At 43.1% G+C, this 27,401-nt stretch overlaps 1 protein-coding gene across 1 annotated transcript in view; it reads right to left on the bottom strand.

The window, feature by feature from the left end:
- The window catches only part of DNAH1 (dynein axonemal heavy chain 1), a 148,729-nt gene that overhangs the window by 737 nt on the left and 120,591 nt on the right, over window positions 1–27,401 (bottom strand). The window contains exons 56-77 of the mRNA XM_066617083.1: window positions 24,327–24,494; window positions 21,835–22,026; window positions 20,860–20,991; window positions 18,840–18,965; window positions 16,724–16,843; window positions 14,742–14,891; window positions 13,885–14,045; window positions 13,439–13,664; window positions 13,151–13,346; window positions 11,448–11,599; window positions 9,873–10,069; window positions 9,224–9,368; window positions 8,620–8,778; window positions 7,611–7,742; window positions 6,971–7,141; window positions 6,404–6,583; window positions 5,869–6,045; window positions 5,240–5,410; window positions 4,228–4,358; window positions 1,782–1,926; window positions 902–1,108; window positions 318–552 (exon numbers count right to left, since the gene is read on the bottom strand). Of these exons, the coding sequence (XP_066473180.1) occupies window positions 318–552; window positions 902–1,108; window positions 1,782–1,926; window positions 4,228–4,358; window positions 5,240–5,410; window positions 5,869–6,045; window positions 6,404–6,583; window positions 6,971–7,141; window positions 7,611–7,742; window positions 8,620–8,778; window positions 9,224–9,368; window positions 9,873–10,069; window positions 11,448–11,599; window positions 13,151–13,346; window positions 13,439–13,664; window positions 13,885–14,045; window positions 14,742–14,891; window positions 16,724–16,843; window positions 18,840–18,965; window positions 20,860–20,991; window positions 21,835–22,026; window positions 24,327–24,494 (3,673 nt within the window). The remainder of the gene's footprint in view (window positions 1–317; window positions 553–901; window positions 1,109–1,781; window positions 1,927–4,227; window positions 4,359–5,239; window positions 5,411–5,868; window positions 6,046–6,403; window positions 6,584–6,970; window positions 7,142–7,610; window positions 7,743–8,619; window positions 8,779–9,223; window positions 9,369–9,872; window positions 10,070–11,447; window positions 11,600–13,150; window positions 13,347–13,438; window positions 13,665–13,884; window positions 14,046–14,741; window positions 14,892–16,723; window positions 16,844–18,839; window positions 18,966–20,859; window positions 20,992–21,834; window positions 22,027–24,326; window positions 24,495–27,401) is intronic.

Consider the following 27,401-nt stretch of genomic DNA (forward strand, 5'->3'; position numbering starts at 1 on the left):
TAGTTTAACTTGCTGAAACCACCTGCAGAATTTGGGGAAGGGAGGGGAAGTGCATGAGTACTCTCTGCCTTGAGCATGTGAAACCACAAGTGTACACTTGCCCAGCTGTAAGTAGTGTTCTGTGTTCCTTTGCTTTAAGGGGAGAGGATGTGCTTTTTCTAGATCCCAACACTAGCTTTCAAAATGAAGAAGCACCTTCTCCTCCTCTCTGTAGATGAATGGGAAGAACTTCTAGGAATATTCCTGGTCAGGTTTTTTAATTTATAGAAATCCTCCTCATCCACCCCCTTAAGGTTTTAAGTCCAGAAAATGCTTACCTGCACGAGTGAGTGTTTTGTAGATGGGGCATAGGTAGATGCCTGTGGTTGGCGGTTTGCGATTAGGCACAGGAACTAACCAGATGACTGCCATCTCTGTATATAACTCCTTAGGACGTGACTCTGTGAGCTGAAAGTACACAGGGTCCCACCGAGCCCCTTCCAGAAATAAGCCATGGATGTAACATCCCTGATCAGGACGATGAGTTATCTCGTGCACAGATTGCTTCATCACCTGAATTGAGAAGGGAAGGAAAAGCAGTCTTTACCAAAATGTAGGACTAGTGGAACTCACCAGTTTGAAATGGAAGAAAACACGTGGATACATTTGCTAAAGGTTGTGTGAACTAGGCGATGCCTTCAACTGCCTCACTATAACAAAGGACTGGGGTAGGGTAGCCTGAGACACCTGCCTTTCACATTCTAGTGCCTAAGTGGATAGAGGACGTGGCATGAATTGTTTAACTTCCAATATAACCTGACTTCCAATGTAATCCTATGCATGTCAACTTGGAAGTAAGTTGCTCTGAGTTCACTGGGCCTTACATCCATCTTAGTTTGTATAGGATTGCAGACTTACTCACCTTGAAGTCAAAAGAGATGGTATCTATGGATATGATGCACTTTCTGGCAAAGTTCTGCAGGGTCCCTGTTAAAAATGCCTGGGGGAAGAAGAAGCCGCTGATCCAGAACACTGGGGGTATCCCCCGATTGATCCACTTATGCAAGAAGTCAATGCGGAGCAACAGATCATTCACCCAGGAGGCTAAGGGCTTCAGAGAAGGGTAAGCCTATGAGAGAAAACACTCACAAGGTTCTTTCCTGGTGCATTCACCTCTGCACAAGGTTTAAGTACCTGTATTCATAAGCAATACGAAGAACTAGTTTTATAAGGAAGGCATTCTAATATTCTGGTTGGTTTGTGAACGCATAACTCCGAATGCATAAGCCTAGATTTCTGCAACCCAGACAAGAGCCATTCTTGGTGCTCTTGCACATTTTGCTATGCCTTAGGAAATGACTGAACAGAGACAGTGGCCAAGCAGAGTCAGAAATATAGGCACACGCTGCTTAATGACATGTTGCTTAACAACAGACTGCATATATGATGGTGGTCAAAGCACAACAAAGAGGCACAACAGTGAGGCAGTCAGGTCTCCCACAGCCTGCAGCAGAGTGTCTGTTTACACAACAAAGAGGCTCTTAAAATCAGAGGCGGCAATCTATAGTATCCTGTGCAGCCAGCTAATGTCTTGCAGGGAGTTTCTGTTTATACAACAGAAGCACTAGATTGATCTGAATGTTCACTTAATGACATAATTGCATAACAGGGATCGGAGGAGAACATATCCCTGTCATTAAGTGGCGCACATCTATATTTCTACAATATGCTTGCAAGATGACTTGGAGTCAAGATAACCTGGTCTGTTATGATGATGAAAACATGACATCTGTTGGCAATACCTTACTATTCCACATCTCTGGGACCATGTTGTTGTACAAACTGTTGGACATCAGTTCTAACTGGGATGACATCACCACAAGGCCTTTGAGGGCTTTCAGTAGATCTTTTAAACTGTCTGCAATTACGTTCAGCAGGCGATTGTACCTGTAACAAAATCAAAGCAAAAGTTCAAGTCAAAAAAGCCCAGTAATCTGTGACCTTGACAACTCCCTGTTAGTTAATGGAGAATATCTTGCACAATATCATTTGTCTTTGTTGAAGGGTGCCTAAATGCAGTTCTGTATGATTCCTTTCTTGATGTGGGCTGGCAGAACTTAATATAGAGGTCATATGGGAACTCAAATCTCAAGCCTGCTACCCAACAGTATGTTCCTTCATTATAATTTGGATATTTTGGGGGGGAGGAAACAACTATAGGAAAACACATTTTCCACCAAATTAGAATTTTTCAGAAAAGCTCTAAATAAAGCTCTAAAAAAAATTCAGGTCTACAGTTTGAGCATCAACTAAAAAAGTGTGACTTTCTGGAGTGTTCCAGGATGCCAGTAGTTGCCCACAAGCTCAGCTGATCTGTCAACATATTTTACTGTTGCTGCAGAGCTTCATAGGATGTAAACATGTTGGGAAACAGCACATTCAGGCCAGAGTGATCACAAACAGTCAGGGCTACACTCCCAATTGGGCACCATAATAATACATCCCATGAGTACAGAGCTTTAGCATCTACCAATCACTTCAGGTGTATTATTTGATGCAGCCCTTACATGCATTTTGATATGTTGTAGCCTTTATTGTAAGGTAAGCAAGTATTCCCTCCTACTGTTGTTGGGAAGCTGAGATGAAGAAGAATGGTTGTGTAGTGAGTGAACTGGCATAAAGTGAACTGAGGGAAGCCTCAGAAGTAAGTCCCATTAAAGTCAATGTGACTTACTCACAGGAAAGTGTGGATAGAATTGCAGCCTTTGTTATGTGAAAATCCCCTTTTGCCTTTTAGCTTCTTATCTGGTTATAATATCATGCAAGCTAAACTGTTCTCCCAGCATAGAGGCCACATTTCCAGGACTCTGGTCAAGCCACAAGCTCATGGTTACACAACCACACCCCCGCCCCTATAGTCACACATTAGGAAGTCTTGTGTCTTAATCCAATCACTGTTTTACATTACTGTATGCAAATGATTTTGGTGTTATTGATTCATTGTATTGTACCTACACAGAAGCTCATGGTTACACAACCACACACCCCCAGTCACACATTTTGGGAGGAAGTCTTGTGTTTTAATCAAATCACTGTTTAAGCATCTCCTACATTACTGTATGAAAACTTGAACTGCCTTGTGTTGCTGATTCATTGTATTGTTTCCACTCAGTCTTTGTTAACTTCCCCCTTCTAGGAAGCCAGCCATTGACCCCATTGAATTTTGCTGATCACTGATCCCCGTTCAAATGTATACATACTCCAAGCACCCAGCCTTGTGTTAGCAATCCAGCTACCATCCAGCTCAGCACTGTCTCCCAACCCCCTTATAAGAGAGGGCTTCCTCTCACATGCTCTCTCTCCCCAAGACCCAACCCATCTGTGTTGTGTCATAGGGTCCTCTCCACAGGCCTACAAGGCCTACACAGGCCCCCCAACTGCTCTACAAGACAAGTAATTATCTTGCCCCTGGAACTCCTTCCCTTCTTGCCTCCCTTTTTCTCCTCTTCCCATCTTTAGTTAGCAGCTGGGGTTGGCAGAGCGAGCAGGGACCCTTAAAATCCTTCCCAACAACCCTTCTTTTTTCTGATTTCCTTGGGTGCACCAAATACTCTTCACACGCAACCACCATGAAAGCTAGGTACATTGGATTTAAGCATTAGGACCGAGAAATATCATTTCTCCATGTGCATTATTTTTACCTTTGTTCTTCTGTAATAAACCATAATCTTTTGTTGAAAGATATCTTTCTCTCAGTCTCCTTTTTAAGCAAAAGGGAATTTCTTGGCATTACGCTGTCTTGTTATCCAGCCTACGATCCTAATGTTCCAATAAGGGCAGTGTAATAATTCCCCTAAACAAAACAGCCCTTTTGGTAACACCTTAGTCACTTCCAATTTAGGGCTACATTTTCAGAAAACTGTAGGTGGTTTCAACAACGGGGCACTTATGGATAATTTCCTATAAATAGGCACACTCTTTTGTGAAGGACTGAGGGAATAAACTAGTTTCAACATTTTGAACTGCATCTTTGACTAAAAAGTGACTAAAGTAGGCACTCAGAAGAACACAAGTGGTTCTTGCCCTTCTTGAATGTCAAAAGGGGCGTAGAGAGGAAATTCCCTTCGATGGGGCTGTTTGCAGCTCCATTTATCTTTCCATTCTGCATGTCAGCTGCAACTTGACTGGTTTGAACTTTGCACCTCACCATCTGAAAGATAGAGCTACACTAAGTTCAAGGAGCTGTACCTGATCACCTCCTGTGCCAGAACAGTGTTCATGGACTCCTCATACAGAACTGGGTATTTCAGCATGACTTCATGCAGGTCGATCGGCAAAGGCACCTTCTCCAGTATGTCCCTGGAGGTCTCCTCCACAATCTACAAAATGGAGGGAAAGGACATGAGAAAGACTTCCAAGCAGAAAATTGCAGAACTCTCTTCTTAGCTAACTGGATGACAGAAGAGTGTCCTCCGGCCTAGAGGAAATTACTTTCCAAGCTCCTTCTTTACAGGCAGGAGAAAAATACAACAAGGTTCTGAGTAGCCTTCAGCTACAAGGCTGTTGCCCCATTTCATTCTTCAGTTGTAATATCTGTTATTCAGAGATCCTCACATGGCAGAAGAGCTCTATAACCACGACCGTATGTATTGTAATTATGTAGCAATTTTTTTACAACCATGCATCCAGGCAATCCAAGCTCTGCTCCAAAAAGCGTTGAGTTCTTTTATCTAAAAAAAAAATTGGGTGACTTCCCCTATTCTGCATAATTTACATAATTTTAATTATGGCAGAGCTCTGTAGACCATGGAAACTAAGTCCCAAACCGTTGCAGTTAGGATTTTGGTACCCTTCTGATTACTGAGATTCCAGCAGGTACTGAAGCTGCCAGGTTGTAAGTCCTGGGGTTAAAGCCCAGCTGTACCGCCCCTCCCCCGGCTACTGTTGCACTATGGGTAGTGGGGTTTCACAAGGATTAATGAGGTAGCTCTTCCACTGGGCATGGTCCTTGGTCAGTATCCCACATTCCTGACCCCTAACAGCAAGCACTGCCCACACGTTTCTGACATATACCATTACAGCCATTATAAGGGCTAGATGTTTGCCAGTGCCTGCAAAATGAAAGCAGAGAGTCTTCAGAACCCTGTTCTATGCCCAACCTCATATTCTCCATTCCTGTAGAAGGGCGGCATACCAACAGCCCTGTCTATAACAGATAATTTCTGGACTGAGTTTGCCAAACAGCCACAGGCGTACAAACCTCCTCTCTACTTTGTCCTCCCGCAGTAGATGTCTTTGGCTGAAGTTGAATAATGGCCCCAAGTAGTGCGAAGGTCTCATTCTGAGCAAAGGTGATGTTCGCATTGTCATGCAATCCAAATATCTCTGGCATGTCATTGAGGGGCAGGCTCTTGATGTACTGGAGGTAGCCCTGTGGCAAAACCAGCGAGCAGAGAATGAGGAGAAACCTCTTTGCAAAAGACTGCAGTTAAGAGAAGTCCAAAAGGAAAAGACAGAAAAAGTTCCAGTACCAGTAACAGCACACGTTCTTGACCCAGCTGAGTGGAGAAGTGAACATAAATAACCTACATTTTCATGGCTGACATGTCTCTCTAGGTTTTAATCAAAATTTGCAAGTACCATGAACTTTACTTAAGATCTCCCTTAAGTAAGGCTCCTTCTGAACAATCCAAAACACACTTTCAAAAAGGCAATTCACTTTTGGACTTATTATTTACAGATGCAGAAGGAGAACAGTAGCAGTTTCAGTTCTAGTCTTTCAGCTTTTTGTTGCGATTTGCAAACCAAAACAACTCACAACAGTCTTCGTCAATAAGTGTGCGCTTACAGTACACAACAGGTGTTTGACTGGTATTTTATTTGACTTACATTAAGGTCATAAGCAGTACTAATTTGCTTGTAAATGCCAGATTCAGAGTAACAAAACTCTGGTGTTAAAACTTGTGGATTGTAGAAATCTTCTAAAATGTTCATGATGCAGCGCCTGTCCCAGTCATCGGTCACTCGGCCTCCATAGTTGATCTCCCCAGCAGTGTACTTCAAAACCTGCAAAGAACCACGGCACAGAAAATCCTTCAGAAACCTTGGGGTGGATCTAAAGATCCTGATGCAGATGAGGGACGCACTCCCAGGAGTGCCCCAGGGCTTTTCCCTGTGCAACCTCTTGCAGCCCTCGGACATGCCACTCCAGAGGGATGAAGAGTATCAACACACAATACAAGATGAACATGTTTAGCCAAACAGCAATTAAACTCCACTTAAGAATGCTCTCAATAATACATTCTGCCTCTCTCCCATCTCTCTAGTCCCAGTCATCTCAATCCTCCCTCTGTCTTGCTTGGAGGGTTTTCCACCTTCATACATCTATTCCACAATTCTATCTTTGCACGCACTGGTATCCTACCTTGTAGGGAATGTCTTCATATTCATCCAGGAACATCTTCAGTTGGCTGATGCAAATGCGCAGATCTCCATCAGTGAACTCGTATGGAATGTTGAACCCCAGTGGTCCAAACTTCCTCCTTTCCAGGGCATTCCCATGGAAGAGGCAAAGGGAAAGTAGCAAAGCTTTGAACTCATTCACCTGCAGGGAACGGAAATAATGCAGATACCTGCAGCAAATCTCCATTTTCAAGTCTAAAATGAGAAGTGCCTCTTACCTGCTGTCATCATTATTTATAATTTACACAGTGCAACCAATGTACGTGGTCCCCCCCCACAGTCTATATGATAATTGTGTACATATTCAAAACATATCTTATTGCTGATGGTTGTTCGCCAAGTAAGGTGAGAGAAAGTAGCATTTCCGTTAAAAATATTCCTTCCAATAAGCAAGAAAGCCATGGACAACAATACTGGAGAGAAATGCTGAGGCCTGTTTTAGACTGGTGGAAAGAAAAAACAGGTTGGCTAATTGGGTGCTCGGCGTGGAACACGGCTAGCTGATGACTTGAGAGAAAGGATCTTTTACCTTGGAGCAGGAGTGCAAGAAGTCACCGCTCAGGCTATTATAAGACTTCAGCAGATTGGCCTTTACTCCTCGTGGGGGTTCAATGGTCATCTTGGATCCATTCTGGAGGATGGACACTGGAAACTTGTTACTAGGCAAGCTGGTGAGCCAAAGTCGGAAGTCTCGGTGTACCTAGACAAGCAAAACATGACCCATATGAAATCAGAGGGAAAGAGTTTCTTTTTCTTTTTCAACTGAAAATCTTTTCTCCCCTGCATTCTTCCACCATATAAGTATTTCCATCATGAAAATACCAAAGAAGATGTTTCTGGCAGTAAAAAGCAGACAACAGTACTTGTAAAGATATCCTGTGTCACATTGTGGGCTTTCATGAAACATCTTCCATCAAAAATGGGTTTTCCTGAGTATTCTTGGCACAGAGTGACACTTGGTGCACTGAATACTACTTTTACACTCACTCACTGGAGCTCCTATTTCATCTTGCAATCCTGCTCCAATATGAAGCTTCTGGATTCTTCAACCTAGGCAGCTTTTTTCTCTTTTTAACCATCCAGGTTTGATTATTCATGAGAGATTTTTGCAAAGAAAATGGGGTGCTCTGATAACCTGACTGGTTAGAAGGGTGCTTAAAGGATGTCACCTTGTCAGGGTTGATGCCTTCAATGAGTCTCTCCAAAGAAGGCATCCAGCTTGGGGCCAAGTGGCAATTCTGGAAGAACACCCACTTCCCACGCTCCATTGCACTGCGCATCATGGCTTCTGCACGGGGACCCTAAGAAACAACACAGAATTACACATCATTCAGAGTTATGAGATTCTTGGATCTGTGATCCCAACTATAAGTTATGGCCCTCTGTAAGGTGTGTGCACATGCACATGTTTCAACTAAACAGAACCCCAGAGTAAGAGGAGGGCTGATCAAGACTGGGGGTGAAATGTGTTGAGGGAGTATTTAACCCTTTCCCCTCATACCTTGGTCCCAATGATAATGGCCCTCCAAAAGCAAGTAGTAACCTTAAGAAGGAAGTTACCCTCCATGCCAGTGGATAGAAGCTCCCTTGTGGGAATATCAGCTTTTGAGGTGCAGTTTTTGTTTGGACTGTGTGTGTGCGCGTGTGTGCATGCACACATATACAGTACACACATACATGCAGACAAATTACACAGTCAACATAATATGTGGTCTGGCCCTGTGACTATTGCACACTAGCCACACCACAAATTTGATATTGGGATCAAAGTTAAGCAATTGTGCTTCAATTAAAGGGTCTCAAATTGTGCGACACTTGGTCAAAGCTGCGAAGCCAGACTGGGGCAGTAAGTCATCAGCTGGAATTTCTGAAAGTAGAAGTGACTGAAACTGGCTTACAGTACAATATTTAGGGATGCTGTGCCTACATAGAGGGTAGGAAGTGCTGTTGAACCATCCTGATCAGGTAAAGAACTAGATTCAAATCCATAGGGGTCAAACTCCTTGCTCAGGCATGATTCTGTGAGCTTCAGTAAGTCCCTAGCCATTAACCTTAGATTCCCACTTGTAAGATGGCAGTGGCAGGGATCTACTTCACATACTTCAGACAAATAACATACTATTGCTAGAGTGAGATTAATATGGCAAGTTTTTGTTTTAAAGAGCATTGGGCTCTTACTTGTCCTTGACCAAGAGAAATGGCAGAGAGCTTTTTAGAGAACTTCATTTCTTCAGCAAATTTGTAGAGATCAGCAGCTGGGTCAGTTCCTGGGGAGAGGACAAATATCAAGGGGGTAGTAGGAGCAGACTCCTTGAACACCAGAGAAAGATTTGCAGTCTGAAAAAGAGAGAGAGAAAAGAGATTTCTCCGTTAACAGCTGATTGCTAACAATGGAAAGGTCCATTGTGTCCATGCAAATGGTTTCTTACACATTCATGCCTACTACAATGACATGATGTGAGCCCATTGTGCATTGAACACACTGCACACACGCACAAGGCCTAGGCAGCATTCTGTTTGGGTTTTTCATGCAACAAACATCATTTCTGTGCATGCATGCCCCCTTCTGCATGTAGAAGGATAACTTAGGATACAACCCTATGATATGACCATCCCGCCACAAAAAAGAAATGCTTTATCATTATTTATTCTTACAACATTTTTATTTTGCCTTTTTTTTTTTGCCAAAATGGCAAACCACCCCAGCTGACAACCATCATAATAAAAATACACACACGTCTACAGCTTCCCTACATTGCTGTACAAAACAGTTGCTATGTACCTGTGGTTCGATAAAGCTTTGCCCCAAGTTTGCAGACACAAAGTCTTGCATTGCGTTGGTGACTTTGTCTCCTCGTAAACAGCGCAGGACCAACAACTTTTGGAAGGAGTCAAGTTTGCTGTCCCACTTGCCAGGGAGATGCTCCCTGCAAGACAGAAAGGATCTAAGTCAGGTGTTAATGCTACTGAAAGATGTGTGATGCCAAGTCCATCTCTTTAACAATTTTCTGGGCAGAATTGTTATTTTTAATCGGTGTTAATAATTGGCAATATTATCTGCAGGTATACTCTTTAATGTGCAGGTGTGCCCCAGTATCCTCAGGGTTCCATTCTGGAAACCCTGTGGTTAACTAAAATGGCGGATACCAGGGAATGCCTCCCACCCTCCAGAGATGAGGGGAGGGTCCTCTGAACCCAGCAGAGGCCACACACATCTGTCCATGGCCTCTGCCAGGTTCAGACTGAGCCTTACAACAACAAAGTGACTTCCAGTTTTTCCGTAAAACTGAAAGTGACGCTTTAATGCCTTATATGGCATTAGGAGGCTTGGGTAAGCTGCCTGGGGCTGAACTGTCAAAAGTCTGAGCCTGAACTGAGCCTGGCAAAAAGTCAGAAAACACAACCATAGTGGGGAAGGAAGGAACAGTCACCTGTGAGGTTCACTGCTGTCAAAAATTGCACGAAAAGCAGACAAATTTGTCTCAAACTCATCTGCAAAGCTGGAAAAATTGTGCAAGTTGCTTAAGGCCAAGATATCATTCCACGCTCTCTCATATAGCCACTCAGGAGCTGGATTCTCTCGCATGACCTTGACAGCACCACCAGAGATAAGGTATCGCCATTCATCCTGTATGTTGAGATCAGATGATATCAAGAAAAGTTATTATTGAAGTTATTTATATGCCCACTTGCCCCCCCCCCCAAATTATTGGAGTGTTCAAGGAAGCATATAGCAAAAATACAGTAAAATATAATATAAAACAGTATATTAAGTACAGTAAATAAAAATAATCCTAATATTTTATTTATTTATTAGATTTGTATTCCATCTTTCTCCCTGAAGGGCACCCAAGGCGGCTAACAACCAAATATAAACAAAGTAAAATACAAATAAACATTAAAAAAAGAAAACAATTAAAACAAGATAAAATACATATTAGCAGCAGTTTAAAAGCACACAGTAAAAGACATAATTTTAAAAAGCAGCCCTTATAAAGGCTCGAAGGCTTTCCTGAATAAAAAAGTCTACATTAAAAAAGATACATTAAAGTAATGAATTACATCTGCATATTGATGCCATTGATGGAACACTGCAGACCCCGTACACCAAACGCTACGGTACCAAATAGAAGTTCCCCCTCCTGTCGGCTAAGAAGGCCTGGAACCACTGTAAAAAGTGCCCTCCCCCCAAGCCCAACCTAGCTTAATGCCCCAGAAGGATACTGTGATCAATGTATCAGATGCTGCTGAGAGGTCCAGCAGGATAAAGGACACACTCCTGTGTCTAGTCCCCAGCATAAATAATCTGCTAGGGCAACCAGAGCAGATTCAGACCTGAAGCCAGATTGAAAAAGGATCCTGACAATCTGTTTCATCCAGAACTCTCTGAAGCCGAGATGCCACCACCCACTCCATCACCTTGCCCAGAAATGGCTGACTGGAAACTGGCCAGTAACTCCCCATCACAATGGAATTCAGGTAGGGTTTCTTCAGGAAGGGGATCTATCACAGCTTGTTTTAATGACACTGGTGATAATCTCTCCATCAAAGGTGCACACTTGAGGATCCTGTCCTCAGGCTGTACAAACTGAAAGGAATCCAAAATATCAGGACCAACAGATACTGAAGGAACATCAGTGGACACCATCAATTTGGAGTCTAAGTAATGGGAGATGCAAAAGTTAGGCCTTACCTTGTGAATGTTCTGTCTTGGAGTCTTAGCCAGAAGTATGAATAAACAGAGATGGTCCCTTTTCTGGCCCACAGGTGGCAGACTTGTCAAAATCCAAGCTTTTGGTGTGATACGAACAGATATCCCACATGTGTGCACTCCTGTGTTTGCTATAGGAAACATCAGCATAACACTGGCATTCCCTGTAGCAATGTTAACATGTGAAGTTGCCTAAAATAACCATGCTCTGTAGTCTGTAAAGCACATGATTTGAAATGTAGTGTCAGCGCAGCTACTCGCTTGAAAAGGGCTGAGGTTGTTGTTGCTCACTCACCATGTCGATCTTGCCTTCATTCATCATGATCCGGATGCACACAAGAAATGCAAACATAAGCTTGTGCTTCTCGAAGAGGCTGCGGCACACATTGCTGTAGAGGCTGAAGGTGAGGTACTTGTTGATATTTGCTATCCGCTTCTTCAGTGTGTCTGAAAATAACCCATCACCAAACAGTGTTGCAGAGAATGAAAACAAAAAATTACTGACAATAGGGTCACACTCTTTAACAAACCTTCACTTGGGAAAGTGCAAACCAAGGGGACTGAGGCCAGCAGGGGCGTGCTTTGGAAGCTTGCTCCATAGCTTCCCTCTGATGGTTGCCTGCTGAGCACTGCCTCAAGATATGGGGAATGGTAAAAGGTCTGAGGCCTTAACTAAATATGCTTTCTGTAAGATGACCAGACATATCTTGGTAAGGAGACCATGAGAAGTCAGTGATTTAAGAGAGTGTGCCTATCCACAGCTCTTTTAATAGGAGCATCACTTATGTCGAGTGAGAGAAGGGCAGAACAAATGTGAGACTGCGTCAGGAACATGTACCATTTCTTCCCTAGTTTCACATATGATAGATGAATGACGCCACAACCATCAACCCAGAAACAGTGCCCCTATTTGTTAGACAGATTCAGGAAACAAAAAATCATTTCTAACTCAAGATAAACATAATTTAGAACCAAGCTGGAGTTCAATGACAACCCAAGCCTATCCCCCACCAGCCCATGTAGTCCCATCAATGGAGTGCATACTATGGGGGGGAGGGAGGAGGGCAACAAAACACTCTGGGAGAACCAAGTAAAAATCTTTTTTTACCTGCTTTTCTATAAGCCACCTGGCCACCAACAGGTTTCTTCAGACCTGTGCCAGCTAAATACCTGGCATAAGTCCAAGGAGCCTCAGGGCTCAGTTGCATCAGGCCAGAAAAAGGATCTTGGTATGCACTGCTAGGCATGGTCCCCACCTCAATCCTCCCTTGAACCACCCCTGCTACCACTCTACCTGCTCTAGCAGAGTGTCCTGGAGCTGATGGCATGCCCAGAGCCTCCAGCTATTTGCACCAGTGGTTCTGAAGCACACAACAGAAGCATGGCCTTTGCAACGCTGGAGTGGGGCTTACAGCAGCAGATTGCGAGATCCGTAGCCATAGGCCCTCAATAAGACTGGGTTGTAAGATCCTGGAAATAATTAAGTGCGGCCTGGAATGAGCAGGTGTAGCTGCACTCCTTTGAAAAAATATGTCTATGCCTATTTTGGTCTAATTCAGAAGAATTCTACTGAATCTTTAGAAGTCAAGGCTCACACAACAGATTTTCCAATTCCAAGGATCAAAGCCAAAGTCTGAGCATCACCCAAGTACTGCAAGGTCTTTTTGGGGATGGATTATAGTGACTAGGTCTAGACTGCAACAATATTTGGAACTGAAATCCATTTTGTACAGTATGGATTTTTTATTTTGATCACAGATATGTTCCACTTGAACTGGTTGCTTTCATCTTTTTGCTTATGTAGGTTAACTCTTTCTAGTCTTTCAAAGCTGGGTAAGCGAAGTGGCTAAAGAAGAAATCCTGCACAGACTTATATTCTACAGCTAGTGACTTCATATATCATTCTTTTCAACTCTGAATATTATAGCAGGGCTGAACTGGAGCTGATTAGAAAATGTGAAAAATGAGGGGTCTTGGCTACAAAGCCACTGTAGGTACCTGCTCCCTCGGAGTTTGCAATTCCTGACAGAAATATGTTGAGGAACCATTCTAATGAATACTGGTACATGGGGTCAACGTTGGACAAGTCTGAGACACAAAAGAACAGGATCTGGGTGCGGACAGCCACAGGCACATACTCCAGTCGAGTTATATCAATATCCTTCTCTGTTTGCTCAGCTATCTTCACTTTGGCCTGTAGGGGATTCAAGATCATAGTAAGATGCACATTTCATAGCAATCAAAAGGAACAACTGACTCAGATGGAAGTACAAATTGGTCACCTACCTGGATCTCACCCGCTTTTAACTTGGATGCCTCCAACACTTTAATGAGCTCCAAATCATCGACAGGGTTCCCCTCAGAGGAACTCAGGCGGTACAGGATCTGATCCTCTATCTCCTTCAGCTCCTGTCGCATCTTGGCATTACTTATGATCAGCTGGTTTTTGGCTTCTTCTAAGTCAGGCCTCTCTTCAGCAACTACTTGGCCTAGCAACTGGTCCTCTAAGCCACTGTAAGAAAACAAACACCACGTATTATATCAGGTGTCAGAGACCTTCCCAGATGCAAAGCCCAACTGGGCTCAGGCAAAAATACACTTGAAAGCAGAGGTGTAGTCCCTAAGATGAAACAAAAGATGGGAAAGAAAACCACAGCTAGTATGATCCACAGAGATGTAAAGAGAGGAGAATGACCTTTAAGCCCAGGGCAGCATCAGAATGCTATGTTTACCTGGGAGAAAGGGTGAAGTTGATCAGTGTAAGCTTGGTGGATAGCTCTGGCGTGTAGTGGGGATTGGGTAGCTTGGTAGTGATGTACAACTTGAAATCATCATGATACGGAATCACTGTGTCTCCCAGCTTCAGCACTGTGCTGCCTTGCTGTTTGTAGGTCTGTATGTCAAGGAAACAAGTTTAAAAAAAAACATAAATGCCTACACAAAAAGAATCAAAACTTTAATCTTAGACAGGTATCATCATCTCCATTTATGAGAAAAGCACTGGTAAAACTATTTAGTCTATGATTTCCATAGCCAACTCTGTCTAACAAATTCATTCTTGTTTGAATGTGCGCATGGACAAAACTGGGTTGTAGTAGTGATAAGGAGGTACATGGTTATTAATGAACACTGAATTTCTGCAGAATTTCTCTCTCTGCTGTGGATGTCCCCACCCATAATCAGATGATTTAGGACTGTATGCTTCAGCATTCTCCCTGCTTCCCTGGAGTAATCACTTTGCAGACAGTGTAGCCCCAGCCCCTAGCTGGCATCTGCCTTTCCTTTATCTTGATGGGCTGCAGAAAAGGCAATTGGTAGGGGGAGTATTATGGGGTAAATCAGCAGGCTGAGAAGGGTTAAGCGCACTCAAAGTTTTTTGACTGTAAATTGTGTCCTTCTGGTCTTGATTTGCATATAAGAAATTGAGGCTGTGTTTTAAAGGCAAAAGGCTAAGATAAAATGTGTAGTTCTGCCCTAATTCTGCCACTAATATTATGTACCCAGTCCTGGAAGAAAGACTGTCAGTGCCCATTCATCTTATTACCCCCCCCCCCCCCACACACACACACACAAACAAAAGAAAAGGCACCTGCTTCAGCAAGACTGGTTCAAGAGCTGGATCTAGTTCTTCCCCAACGTTCTCCAGGAGAAATGGCTTTCCAAAGCGAATAGCGTTTTCCAAGCTGCGCAGGAAGTCCCGGTCACTGAGTTTAGCTGCATCTAACCCATTCTCTTTCTCCTGAAAAACAGCAGGATGGGAAGAAAGGTGACAACAAGGTGTCCACTCTGTGTGAATGTGGAAATCAGAGACAGAAGACAGATTTTCCCCTCACGTTAACCAATGTGTAAATGTATACCCTGCTAATAAATAGCAAACAAGAGGCACCATATGGTGAAGTTCACTGACATGAAGTGTGAGGGGCCAATTCAGCAAAATATGGACGCAACAAAGCAAATTAAATGCTTGCGAGATGAGCAAAGTGGCCAGTTTCATTCTCAGTATTTCTTCTATAATTACAGCTCAATATCCATATAAGCTGTTGCTTTATGTTTACTTTATGGATTTCACATCAGGAAATCCATGCATGCAGGGGCTGTATCTCACGGGCAGGGTGCAAACTCAGCATGCAGACATCCCAGGTTCCATCCCTGGCATCTCCAGGCAGAGCTGGGAAAGCCTTCATCAGAAAACCTGGAAAGCCACTGCCTACTAGCACAGAGCCTGGCTGTAGTGTAGAAGTTTAGTATAGACTACTCAGCTAGACAGATCAATGGTATGACTCGGTATAAGGCAGCTTCCAATGTAACCTATGTAATACAAAACTCCCCCAATACTTGCTAAGGGATAAGATTTGGTCTTCTGCCTTCACACTTTTAAAAAAAATATCTTCTGTAGAAGAGAGTGGAAGAAATCAGAAGAAAAGGAAAATACAACTTACACATAATATACAGTAAGCTGCATCTTACGAGTGATTAGTACGAGTGATCATCAGTACGAGTGATCATCAGTAAGCTCGTACATGTGATTGTCTCGCATGAATTCAAGGATATACACTCACTCCTGCCACCACCCCCCCAAGGCAGAGAATAAATGCATTTAAATAGTGGAGGAGATTCCACCCACCATACCATTCACCCCTGGAGCAAGCCTGAAATGAGAGAATGAGGCTGTTGTTCCCTAAGTCCCTACATATCTCTGGTACTCTGTTTCTAGTTCTTAAAGAGACAATAAGTATTTGTTGGATTTAAGGGAGTTTCAACTCAGCTGCGTTCCTGAGCTGAATGACGTTCCTGAATGACGTCACCACAATTACTTCCTGCATGTTTGAAGTGGTTGTGCACCACTCTGAATGGCCACCTGCTTTTTTCCTGCTTTATTTTCATTATTTCTTTATTTTCAAGTAAAGTGGAATGGTTGTGCGTCACTCAGAAAAGCCCTGCCACTTTTTTTTCCTTGAAAGAGGTGGGCGGCTGCTCCAAGCAAAGCACAACCACTCCACTTGCCTGCACTGAGCCTCCCCATATATGCTAGTGTTTTGACAATACACAGTTTTGGTTTTAGACGCTGACCTTGGAACATAATACTTACGTAACATGCAGGCAGACTTTATTCTGATGATCAGGTATTCAGATATATAAGAGTAGTATTTTCTACAATGGTATTTTCATTGTAGAATACCATTCTACAATGATATTTACAATCAAACAACTGTGAGCAGAAAAATGATCATGGAAGATACCTCCACCCAATTTGAGCAGAATATACCCTTCTTCCCTTCCTCTTCTGCTCTCTGCTCCACCTGCTTTCCACTTCCCAAGTCACCCCTGATCCTCTGGGGGAGGCACAAGAGGTTGCAGTAGGGAAGAGGGAAAGGAAATTCCCCTTCTGTGATCTTACTCCTGCTCATGGTTATTTGAGCTGTAACTAGTTTCTATATTTGGAGTTTTAGAAAAAAATAAGTGAAATATGGTCCTTTATATGAAATCTGATCATTTTAATTCCACAGACAGAAAAATTCCTCTGGTACTTGTGAATTTGGGTAATATCTTGTCAAAAGCAGAAGTTCTTACCAAATTTTTTACCCATTTGTTGGCTTGTCCCTGTGGATCTATGAACAGACACCAACGCTGAGAGAACTCTGTTATCATTCCATTCTCCACAGATAAGGCATCATTGGGTAGTCCAGCAATCTGTATAAAAGAAGAAATGTAAAATGTTAACAGTAAGTAAGTGATTCTGTAAATTGTGAGCCCTTTAGGGAAAGAGAACAATTTATTGTACAATGTAAACCATTTTGTGAACTACAGGTCTCGCCTCCTTATACACAGATTGGAACCCATGGTTTTAACTAACCACGGGTTCTGAACTTCCGATGGAGGCCGAACCTAAGCTCTTGGATGCAACTAGAGGTGTTCTCTGGTTATGTCTGGGAGTCTTTCTGAGGTTCCAGTTGCATCTAGAGCCCCTATTGGACTGAAACCCACAGATTTAATCTTCCACGGATTACGGTAACTGTGGGGGTCCAGGAACAGATCCCCTGCTGCTCAATCCTCCACCTGTACATGGCCTTTGCATCCCTGATGCCTTTTTTAAAGTTTGCTCTGGCCTCACTGTACTGTAGTGTGTTTGCAGAATGGAAAGTAGCATTCCGGGCACTTATCAAAAGGTGCACATTTCTGGTGACCCAGGGCTTATTATTAGGAAACACCCATATTTGTCTGGTGGTAGTGACAGTGTCCATGCAGCTTTTGATATAGAACAGTACAGTCGAGGTATAGATGTCGATATTGTCCTCTGCCAATAATGTCCAATCAGTACGCCTGAAGCAATCCCGAAGTTGCTCCAATGCATCTTCTAACCACTGTTGTATTTCTCTGACAACAGGCCTAATTCTATTGACAAGAGGTCTGTATGATGGTATCAAAAACAGAGATATATGGCCAGATTGTCCCAGATGGGGCAAAGGTATAGTCCTATACCCGTTCACAATATTACTATACACATGATCTAAGGTATTTTGCCAGCCAGTGGGACATTGTACATGTTGACTGAACTTAGGGAGGACAGTCTTTAAATTAGCTTGATTGAAGTCACCTGTAATTACATACACTCCATTTGGGTGGGCCCATTGTTGTTTACTAATAGCAGTTAGCAGATAGTTCATAGCTAGAACAGTATTTGCAGCAGGAGATATGTAAACTGCAGTAAATATAACTACAGTAAACTCACGAGGCAGATAGAAGGGGCTGCATTTAAGTATATAAGTATATAAGGGGTAGATAAGAATTATTATTATTAATAATAATATACCCTTAAAAATTGCATCAGTTGACCACCTATAGGTCAGCAGAGAGTGCTCAGGCAGTACTTAGACATGACCATTTCACCATATCCTTGAACTATTTTAAATATGATCTGTGCTCAATTTTAAAACATGTCTAAGCATTCAGTGGACAAAACAATTACAGCCAAATCCTAAAATGCACTTAGGAGGTGGCTGGAGGTGACTGGAGGTGACTTCAGGGTAAAGGGATATATTTCCCCTTAAAGATCAGTTATTTAGCTGGTGCAAATCCGGGAATTCCAGTGTAACACTGGGAGCACTGGTGGGGGGAGGCTTAAGATATGGCAGGGGCCTGTGATGCCAGTTGCGACCCCTCCCAGGCCCAATCTACCCTTGATCTGCCCTCCCACGCCCAGAAAACCCCCTCCCCACCTCCAGAATGTCCTCCCACCATCCTTTCCCACCCCAGTACAACCTTACCCATGCTGGCTGATGCTGCTCCAGGATACAAGGCCGGCAGGCAGGCAGGCCCATGCCCTTGTGCCAGCGCAGCCAGCTCACGAGTTATTGCAAATGTGTTTTATGGCACATTTGCGACTCTTCGGCAGTGCTGGGAAGGCTGTGTTAGCTCAAGGACCAGCTAGGATTACGCCGTTATTCTTGGGCTGTTCCAAGCTGTTCACAACGTAAATTGCCTTCAACAATTTCCACAGCAGTGGGATTTAGAAACTTCCTGAAGCTTCTTAGACACTCTGAATGTGTCTCCTCCATAGGATCACTGTCATGGGTGCCCTTGCCTTGCTGAGTTTTTAAAAATCACATCTATTCAAAACATACATAAATACTGAAAGATGCACCAGTCAGTATGCACAATTTAATGTTTGCCCCTCTGTCCCACATACCTGCCATGATCGGATTTTCACAGGATCTCCAAGTGTGGTTATCAGGTTTGGTTCTTTGGTGTGTGGCACATTATATGACTCTAGTTGACCTAACCACTCCTCACAGAGCGATATGCGGTATTGGCCCTATCAAGAGATACTATGCACAATTAATATGATGTCACTATTACTGAGCATTAGTGAAATTCAACCCTTCTCTGATTATTTATGTTCAACTTCATCTCTCTCCCATGTCTTAATAGAGTTTTTCACGAAGGAAGCCTTGAGGAACATATATTTATTCATTCAATCCATTTTATTTTTCACATTTTTATACCACCATTCCTCCAAGGAGCTCAGGGTGGTGTACGTGGTTCTTCACCTCTTTTCATGGTTCTTTTCATTCTCACAACAAACTCTGTGAAGTAGGTGAGGCTGAGAGATAGTGACTGGCCTAAGGTCACACAGGAAGCTCTATGGCTCATCATCCTGAACCACTGCACCAACACTAAACATATGAAGATGTTTCATGCATGGCTAAATTTAGGCATCACTTATTGTGGGGTCTTCTACTTCCATTCCTTTTGTGCACAGATTTCCCCTTCTCTTCCACAGTTTACTATAATCAAAGCTCCTTATTACATCCAAGTACGATGTGACTATGGTTATGACTCACCAGGAAGTGCCTCTAAACTATTGTTCAAAGTGAGTTTGCAACCGATGATTGGGTTTGCTACCCATAGTGGCTCCAATTCAGACATAATAGTGGAGTATAGTTACAGTAAACTATAGAAGCGAAGGGAGAATCTCTGTGCAAAAGAGGTGGAGGGATGCTGGAAACTTAATTCAGCAATAACTGAGAAAAAACTCTTTCAGCTTTTATCACTGGGAAAATAAGCAAACAAGCAGACCAATCCTATGCTGTTTGCCAGCCCTATAGTACAGCAGTGTCGAAACAGCCACTGCTTTATCCTGCAAGGCAGGAAAAGCAGCTCATAGTCTCCTCAGGGTAAGGGAACATTGGTTGGGTCATCCTTTATGGGTCTACTCAGATCTGCACCAGTGAAACAGCGGGTGCAGATTCAAGTAGCCCCACTGGGTATGGGGGGGGGGGATTGGATTCAGTGGCAGCCTCTATCACCGTCCCTTCCCTTCTTCTGGGCTTGAATCATCTCCCAACCTGCCCTCAACCTGCCCAGTTTCACCCCCTCCCTGCCTTTCCCCACCTACCCCCTGCCCAGAAATGCTTCCCTGCTGCTTGACAGCCCACTCACCACTACAACCTCCTGCCAGCTGTCTAAGCAGTGCTTCTTTCTTCCCAGCCACCACAAAATGTCATACAGCCCATTTGTGATGGCCGTTGCCAGGGCAGTGAGTGGGCCACTGGGGCTGCCCCGGCTCAGGATTGGGCCCAGACAGTCCTAACCTGATATGTCTTTGAGAGCCTCATTACTAATTGAATTAGGTCACTATAAATAGATAAAATTACTAGATGCGATGTTAAAATTATGATAAATTCTGCACCTTCAGGCCAGGCACCTGACTGTTTTCTCATTCAGTGTAAAGTGCTACATACGCACAGATGGCTCTAGCCAAATAAGTGATAAGAATTATATGAACTGTACTAAATATGCTAGTTCTTCTATAAGTGGTATAGCCTCTTCTATTCATAAAGACTTAGGGTGAGCAATAACCATTTGAAAATGAAGCACCAGCAGAAATTAAATTCTACTTAAAAAAATAAACAACTGTAACTGGTCACACAAATGGTGCCCTTTAGCAGGCAATCCCAGGTAATCTGGAATATAGGAGTGGCGACAGTATGTAAGGCATGTATGGCCATGCCATTTAATATACGGAAGGTAGACAAATTCAGCACAGTGGCACTGGTGTCCAACCGTAACATCAAGACAAGCTGATAGAACAGAAGAAGAATTCAATTCTGATGCAAGTTTTCCCTCCTGCAAGCAATCCCTGGATGAGACTTCAGTTCAGAGGACTGTTGAGAGATTTTGGGAAAGGCAACTTTTCTTTTGCTCACCGTAAAAGCGCCCAGGTATGCCAAAAAGCCAGCTGAGACCAGCACATCCCCTGCAATGTTGTTGATCATATAATCCAGGTTCTGGACTGTTTCCTGCCAGCGAACCTTTTCATCAGCCAGGCCGTTAATTAACTGGACAAAAAAAATATCCAAATTGCTATACAGCTTTTTCCTCAGAAAGTCTATCCTGTCCACCAAACCCCTGCAGAAAATGCCCCAGGGCAACAGTGACTGGGAGAGGGGGGATTGAGGTCAGGTAATAACAACATCATCTAGCATATAAAAATCACCGACAAAATGAGACACTATACAGAACATGTATGAAGACAGACACTACAGCAGTGGTTCTCACACTTTTAGTACTGAGACCCACTTTTTAGAATGAGAATCTGTTAGGACACAACGGAAGTGATGTCATAACTGGAAGTGACATCGTCAAACAGGAAATTTTTTAACAATCCTCCCCAAACTTACCCAGGAGTAAGTCTCATTGACTATCATTGTAAAAAGCATATACAGAATAGCCTGTTCAAAGTACAGGTCTGTAACAGTTCCCCAAATGCAGTCACGTACCATGGTAGCATCAAGTCTAAGATATTAAAAAGAAAATATTGAAATGAATGGGGACCCACCTGAAATTGGTTCGCGACCTACGGTTCGAGAAACACTGCACTACAGAACTAGGCTTACAGTTAAAAATTCAACAGGAGATGAAAGTGAGCAAATGCCATTGAAAGTATGCAATAGGTATTTCCTTCAGAAAGAGATGCACACTAAGGAGCTGAGCTACTCAGACTATAAATGAGCTTTCTGTCTTTGGGGTACTTTAAACCTGAAACTCAAAGATTAATTTGGGGTTTTCACACTGTTGTTGGAATGAGGCAATGTATTTGCCACTAGGTCTCATAAGTCCAGAGTCACTAATTGCAAGTCATACCCGCACAGTCAACTTTGTCACCATTCACCATCTGTTACCTTATCAGCCCGGTTCAACCTCTGCTCACACTGATCGCATTTCATCTCCAGTTCTTCTTTTGTGGCTAAGGTGCCTTTGTACTTGGCCTGAAGTTGGGCAATGCCCTCCTCCACTTCTCTCAGACGCTCCTTGGCCTCGTCAAGGACCTTCTGTGTAGCCTGCAAGTCTTCTTCAGCCTCTCTCAGGGCTTGCTATTGAAACAGGAATATTTGTAAAATTAAAATTCTGCAGCCAAAATCTAGTAATACTGTACATTTATTCCAAGTAAAAGTACACAAAATCCTGTGCAGCAAGCTTAAAAGCTTAAAAGCTTAAAAGTTATCTAAAATTTTTAGATAACTTGTAAGTCTTATGATGGAGTAAAAGAGAAACTATGCAAACTCATGTTGATTAACCTCACTGAATTATAGATGTGGATCTAACTCAGCACACAGGGCTTCTGGGATGAAGCAGAGTGAACAACATTTCTGTTCCCCCATTTTTAGGAAATATAAAGTCCAGTAGTTGCTCTGTTCTACTCTAATCTAAAATGATTTTTTGTGTGTTGCTAGGAAAGCAGCATTGTCGAAAATCCATCCTAGGGCTTCTAGTATTTGTGGAGATGCCATAATGCTTCCAGACCTTCTTGCATATTTAGTGGAACAGTCCACCGACTGAGAATTTTTGAAGAAAAGTTCTAAATGATACTAGAGCTATTATTAATTCTGATATTCTTATGGAACCACACATTCTTTTCCTTTCTTCATGGTCATGTGTGGAAAGATAATTCTGTACTGTTTACAATATATTAAGAGTTACCAGGATCCGCACGGGAAAGAACAATAGCTTTCTTTAGTTGAGTACTGGCTCAGACATGGCTTAATATGCAATCAGTGGCGTATCTAATGAACATGTAGCCCGGTGCAGAGCTCAAAATGATGCCCCAGAAATGATGTCACAACCAGGCTTTTTAAAAAGAGAAAATTGGGGAAAAACCTGCCTCCTCCCCCCAGCAGTTCACCCCCCACTTAATCTGCCACCTCTCCCCAGCCAGTGGCATAGCTAAGGCATCTATCTGCTACCTGGGATCAAAGAAGATTTTGTAGCCCCTGCCTCCACGACAAAATCAAATTTGCTTAAGTAAATAAATCAAAAGTGTGCCCCTTATTGGTTAGAGACACTGTGCTGGGGTAAAGAGGGATGGCTATTCTCTCCCTGCTAAATATAAGAGGAGCCCCACTTGAAAAAGTGTCTTTATTCAGTTAGCAGGGGTAACTGTATTATGATACATGGAAACTGACTCATCCCACCTTATTGGTTCCATTCTGTATCCTAATAACATCTTTTTGGCTCTCAGAACAATCAGTCTCATAAGTCAGTTTTGAGTTAAAGAAATCCACTTTTTGTTCCTTAAGGCAGTTGCGTTCTCATTTTCTGGTTAATTGGCCATAACTTTTGATAGAATACAGATATTCTATTGTGGTTTATTTCATTGCATTCTGCATTAAATTACCTTTACAATGATATATAACATGATGGTATTATTTGTACATACCAAGCTTTTCACAATTTTGACCACTAGTGACAAGCTCAGCTTGTTGCCCTCCTAAAGCTTGTTGCGCGGTGTGACTGCTACCCTCTGCAACCCCTTAGCTATGCCACTGTATGCAATAACGTTCTATAAAATAACTGCATACAAATGCTTTTGGGAAGGCAGATTACTGAGATTTATTTTATTAGCACTGCTTCTTTTTCATTCTTTATTGGACTGAATTTATGACCACTGAACTAATCCAAGAAGACATGTTAACTGTGAAGTTCCCTCTTTTTTCTTGCCTCGTTAAAGATGCTTTAAGGATAGTCTTCTCTTTACCTTTCAGCTTCAAGCTGAACATGTTTCTGTGTTATCTGTATTACATGCAGCACAGGCATGTCTACTCAGAAGTAAGCCCCATTAAGTTCAGGGGGACTTACACTCAGTAAAATGTAAGAACATAAGAAGAGCCCAAGGCTCTTCTTATGTAAGAACATATGTAAGTTACCTCACTTACATACAGTAAAATGTAAGAACATAAGAGCCCAAGGCTCAGGCCAAAGGCTCATCTGGTCCAGCTTCCTGTATCTCACAGTGGCCCACCAGAAACCTCAGGGAGCACACAAGACGACAAGAGACAACAACATGTATAGGACTGCAGTCTTATTTACTGTATATGATTCAATTCAAGATGGGGATCATTTTCAATTTTTTAATTATTAACAGGCTGTATGCTCTGAATACATTTCACCATAATTCTCATTTGAATTACTGTATTCAGTTATATTCAGCCTGGACAGTTGAGATTTTATGTTGTGTGGTTTCTTTTTCTTTGTATATTTTAAATATTATTGTTTTAAGTTGCTTTCAGCTGCCATTGCTTTTGCTCAGGCTCTCATTAGGAGACCTCTACAAATGAGCTCCTTTTCTTTATAGGCATATGCTAGGCAACTGCAGAAGCATCCCGGAAGTACTTACTCGCTTTGGCTCCACAGCTTTTGCCACAAAGTGATATTTGTGCATGGCCCTGACCCACTGGCAGATAGAAGTGCAAGCTTTGGACACTTTGGCTATGGCTGTTGGCTGAAATTCATCACTGTCAATATATGGCTGGATGGATTTAATCACCACATCCGCAATGTTATCCTGAAAAGAATTAAAGAAGAGACTGTGAACGCTGGGGGCCTGAAAGGATGAGAGGTGAAGGGAATCAGCTGTGAGACCAGGCAAAATCCCATGACAAAAATATATAAGAGGTATATAATGAAAGACTCAGCTCCATTTTACTTTCTCTTCTCTGTGCCTGAAGCCAAACTCAGGCATTGATTGTTCATTCCTTCAAGAAGACTTTAGAATCATGAAACGGCAGTTTGGTAAAAGGACAATGCAGACTCTAATATTTGTGAATCTCTTTACCTTGGGTCCTACTTGTCACCATACCAAATGCAACTTCAGCTGTCTCCTCTCCCAAAGGCCAACCCTCATTTTCACCATCTAGTTCAGGGCAGAAACCAGAAATTGGGTAACCTGAATTTGATGCCCAACCACTGCCAAAGGGACCACCAGACATCTGCCCATCACACTCCCCTTTAAAGGACACCACCACCATCTTTTGCTTCATAGCCAGTTTGGCAGGCTAGCTCTAATTACTGATAGACTAGGAGGCACCTGTGGCAAAAGAAAAAATGGAGAGAGAGAGGGATGGGAACTTGAGACAGGTGACTCAAGTCCGAGTCGCGAAAATTAATGTTTTCGCTGACTCCTGGAGACGCAAGCCACACACAAGGAAGACTCAGCAAAACACTTGAGTCAGGGGCCCCTGACTCATGCACATCTGCTTGGGATAACTGAGTTGCCCGTCAACAGCTACTGCTTGTGCTGCCTCCATCTCACCCACAAAACCTCTTGTGACAATCTGGAAGCTGGGTTTGCATGCGCGAGCAGCAGGGTATGCTATGTTCAGAGACAGGGACTAGGGGGTGGAGCGAAATGGTTAAATTTTTTTGTTTGGGTTTAAAAAAACTTGCAGGGTCTTGTGATGCAGAACTTGTAGCAATTTTTGCAAAAGTATCGATTTTATCTGGCTTAGCTGACTCAATAATCCACATGAGGTGCCAAGACCTGTAGACAGAACCCAAGACAGGGAGGTGCCTCCTCTGATCCCCCGGAGTATCCATTAGATGGAGGATGTGTCTCCCAGAGATGGAGAGAGACAGACAGAGCTGTTTTCCCCATAGAGACAAGTGGGTTTTGCAAGCAGGAAGAGAGGGCTGGGGTGGGTCAAGCAAACCCTCTGACGCCTGCAGTCCACAGTACGGGTCAGGTGTGTCTCTGAGCAGTGCAACACATGCTGGCTAGGCTATTTAGATGAAGCAGACTGCAGAACTGAGGTGTGTCGTTCTTCACTGCCTGCATGCTGCTTGTTTGACATGCAGAATGTTAATCTCCCATGTCCAGGCTGTGCTGTTATTAAGGGATGCCTGGATGGACAGTGGGTATTGTGGCCCCCCAGAACACCCCTCCTTTCTTCTAGAAACAAACCTGAAAGTAATTGTCAGTCACTGTGTGTCTGAGCAGCATGTTCCCTCTCCAGCCTCCCTTGATTCAGCCTGCCTGTGCTGCTGGGTCCAATGAGGTCATATGCCTCACCTCCCTTGGCTTACCTGTGGGCTTCCTGCCATCCCGTCTGTCCTGTCCTGTGCTTTTCTGCCTTGCAGAGCTGGGATGCGCTATCGCTCCCTCCCTGCCGTGCCCATGATGTAAAGGGAGGGTTTCCTTTCTTGTGGCTGGGGTTGGAAGGGAAGGGATCTGCATGTTCTGCAGGGCTGCCTTAGACGGAAGAGGCGGGTACAGCAGGGGAGTATTTAAAGGGAACTCCAAAACATGCACACAGCCCAGCAGCAGCACCATTTTTTTCTACAGAGATGCAGCAGGTTTTTTAAAGGGAATGACTCAAGTCTTTTTGAGTTGCAAAAATGCTCAAGGGTGACTCCAAAAGTCTGCCTGTTAGAACTCATTTTCAAGTTGAGTCATGGGGGGTGGTGGAGACTTGTGACTCAAGTCAAGCTGCGCCTGACTTGCCGATCCCTGGGCAAGAAGAGAGGGCAATATAGTGCTTGCATCTCACCCAAGGATTAGACATGGTCATGAGGAGTGGAAAGAAAGGTGGTGGTCCTAGAGCAGCTGCCCAAAGGATATGTTATGCCTCTGAAGTACCTGTACAATCACTAAATCAAGTATAATTAACTAAAAAAAGGGGAGAAAGAAAACCACTTGATTGACCAAACACCACAGAAATGATTTTTTAAAACCAGTTCCTCCTTCTGCACAAACATCCGCAGATATCATCAGCAATTGATCCATACCATAATGCTGTGAAAAGCATCATTCGTTTTTTGCTGTTAAACGAAAAGGAGCAGACAGGGCTGTTTTTCTTCTGGTCAGTTGACAACTACTAGTATTCTTTTCATTATTGAAATGTAAAAGGAGAAGCTGAATGGAAAGTTTGTTAAGAGTGGGAAAAGAGTGGGAAAAGAGTAGGAATTCCTTACCTGGGAAGTCTTGTTCTCTGTGGAGGAAGGATGCATTCCTTAGTATGGGTTTGCCCTTGTGTTGCTAGGCAGGGTCTAATCAAGTCGCATGACCTCCTCCACACAGAGGGCTCTCATTTCCTAGATGGTATGTCGAGTTTAAGAACCAATCCATGGTAACTCCTGATAGGAAAATAAATCTCCAGGCACAGTCAGAGTAGAAACTAGGAAGAGCCTTGAGTCAAGTTAAATGGTGCATAGAATAAGAGAGGGGAATAGAGGGGGAAGTACCCTACTATCTCCCGTCCAGTTACTAACCAGCAGGAATGAGATTTTAACAACTAACATGGCAAAGTACCTTTATTGCATTTATACAAGAATTGACTCAATTAAGTCTAATTGAGTCTAATGAATGCATATGGACATTTTTCTCTTTAACCCCCTGGTTTTATTATTTATGCCAATAAAGGTTTTTGACTTTTTCCTGGCCCCCAAAAATCCCAAGGAGAGCGAACATCCCCAG

This window comes from Tiliqua scincoides, chromosome 2 (assembly GCF_035046505.1).
Source record: "Tiliqua scincoides isolate rTilSci1 chromosome 2, rTilSci1.hap2, whole genome shotgun sequence".
In the NCBI taxonomy this organism is placed as follows: Eukaryota; Metazoa; Chordata; class Lepidosauria; order Squamata; family Scincidae; genus Tiliqua; species Tiliqua scincoides.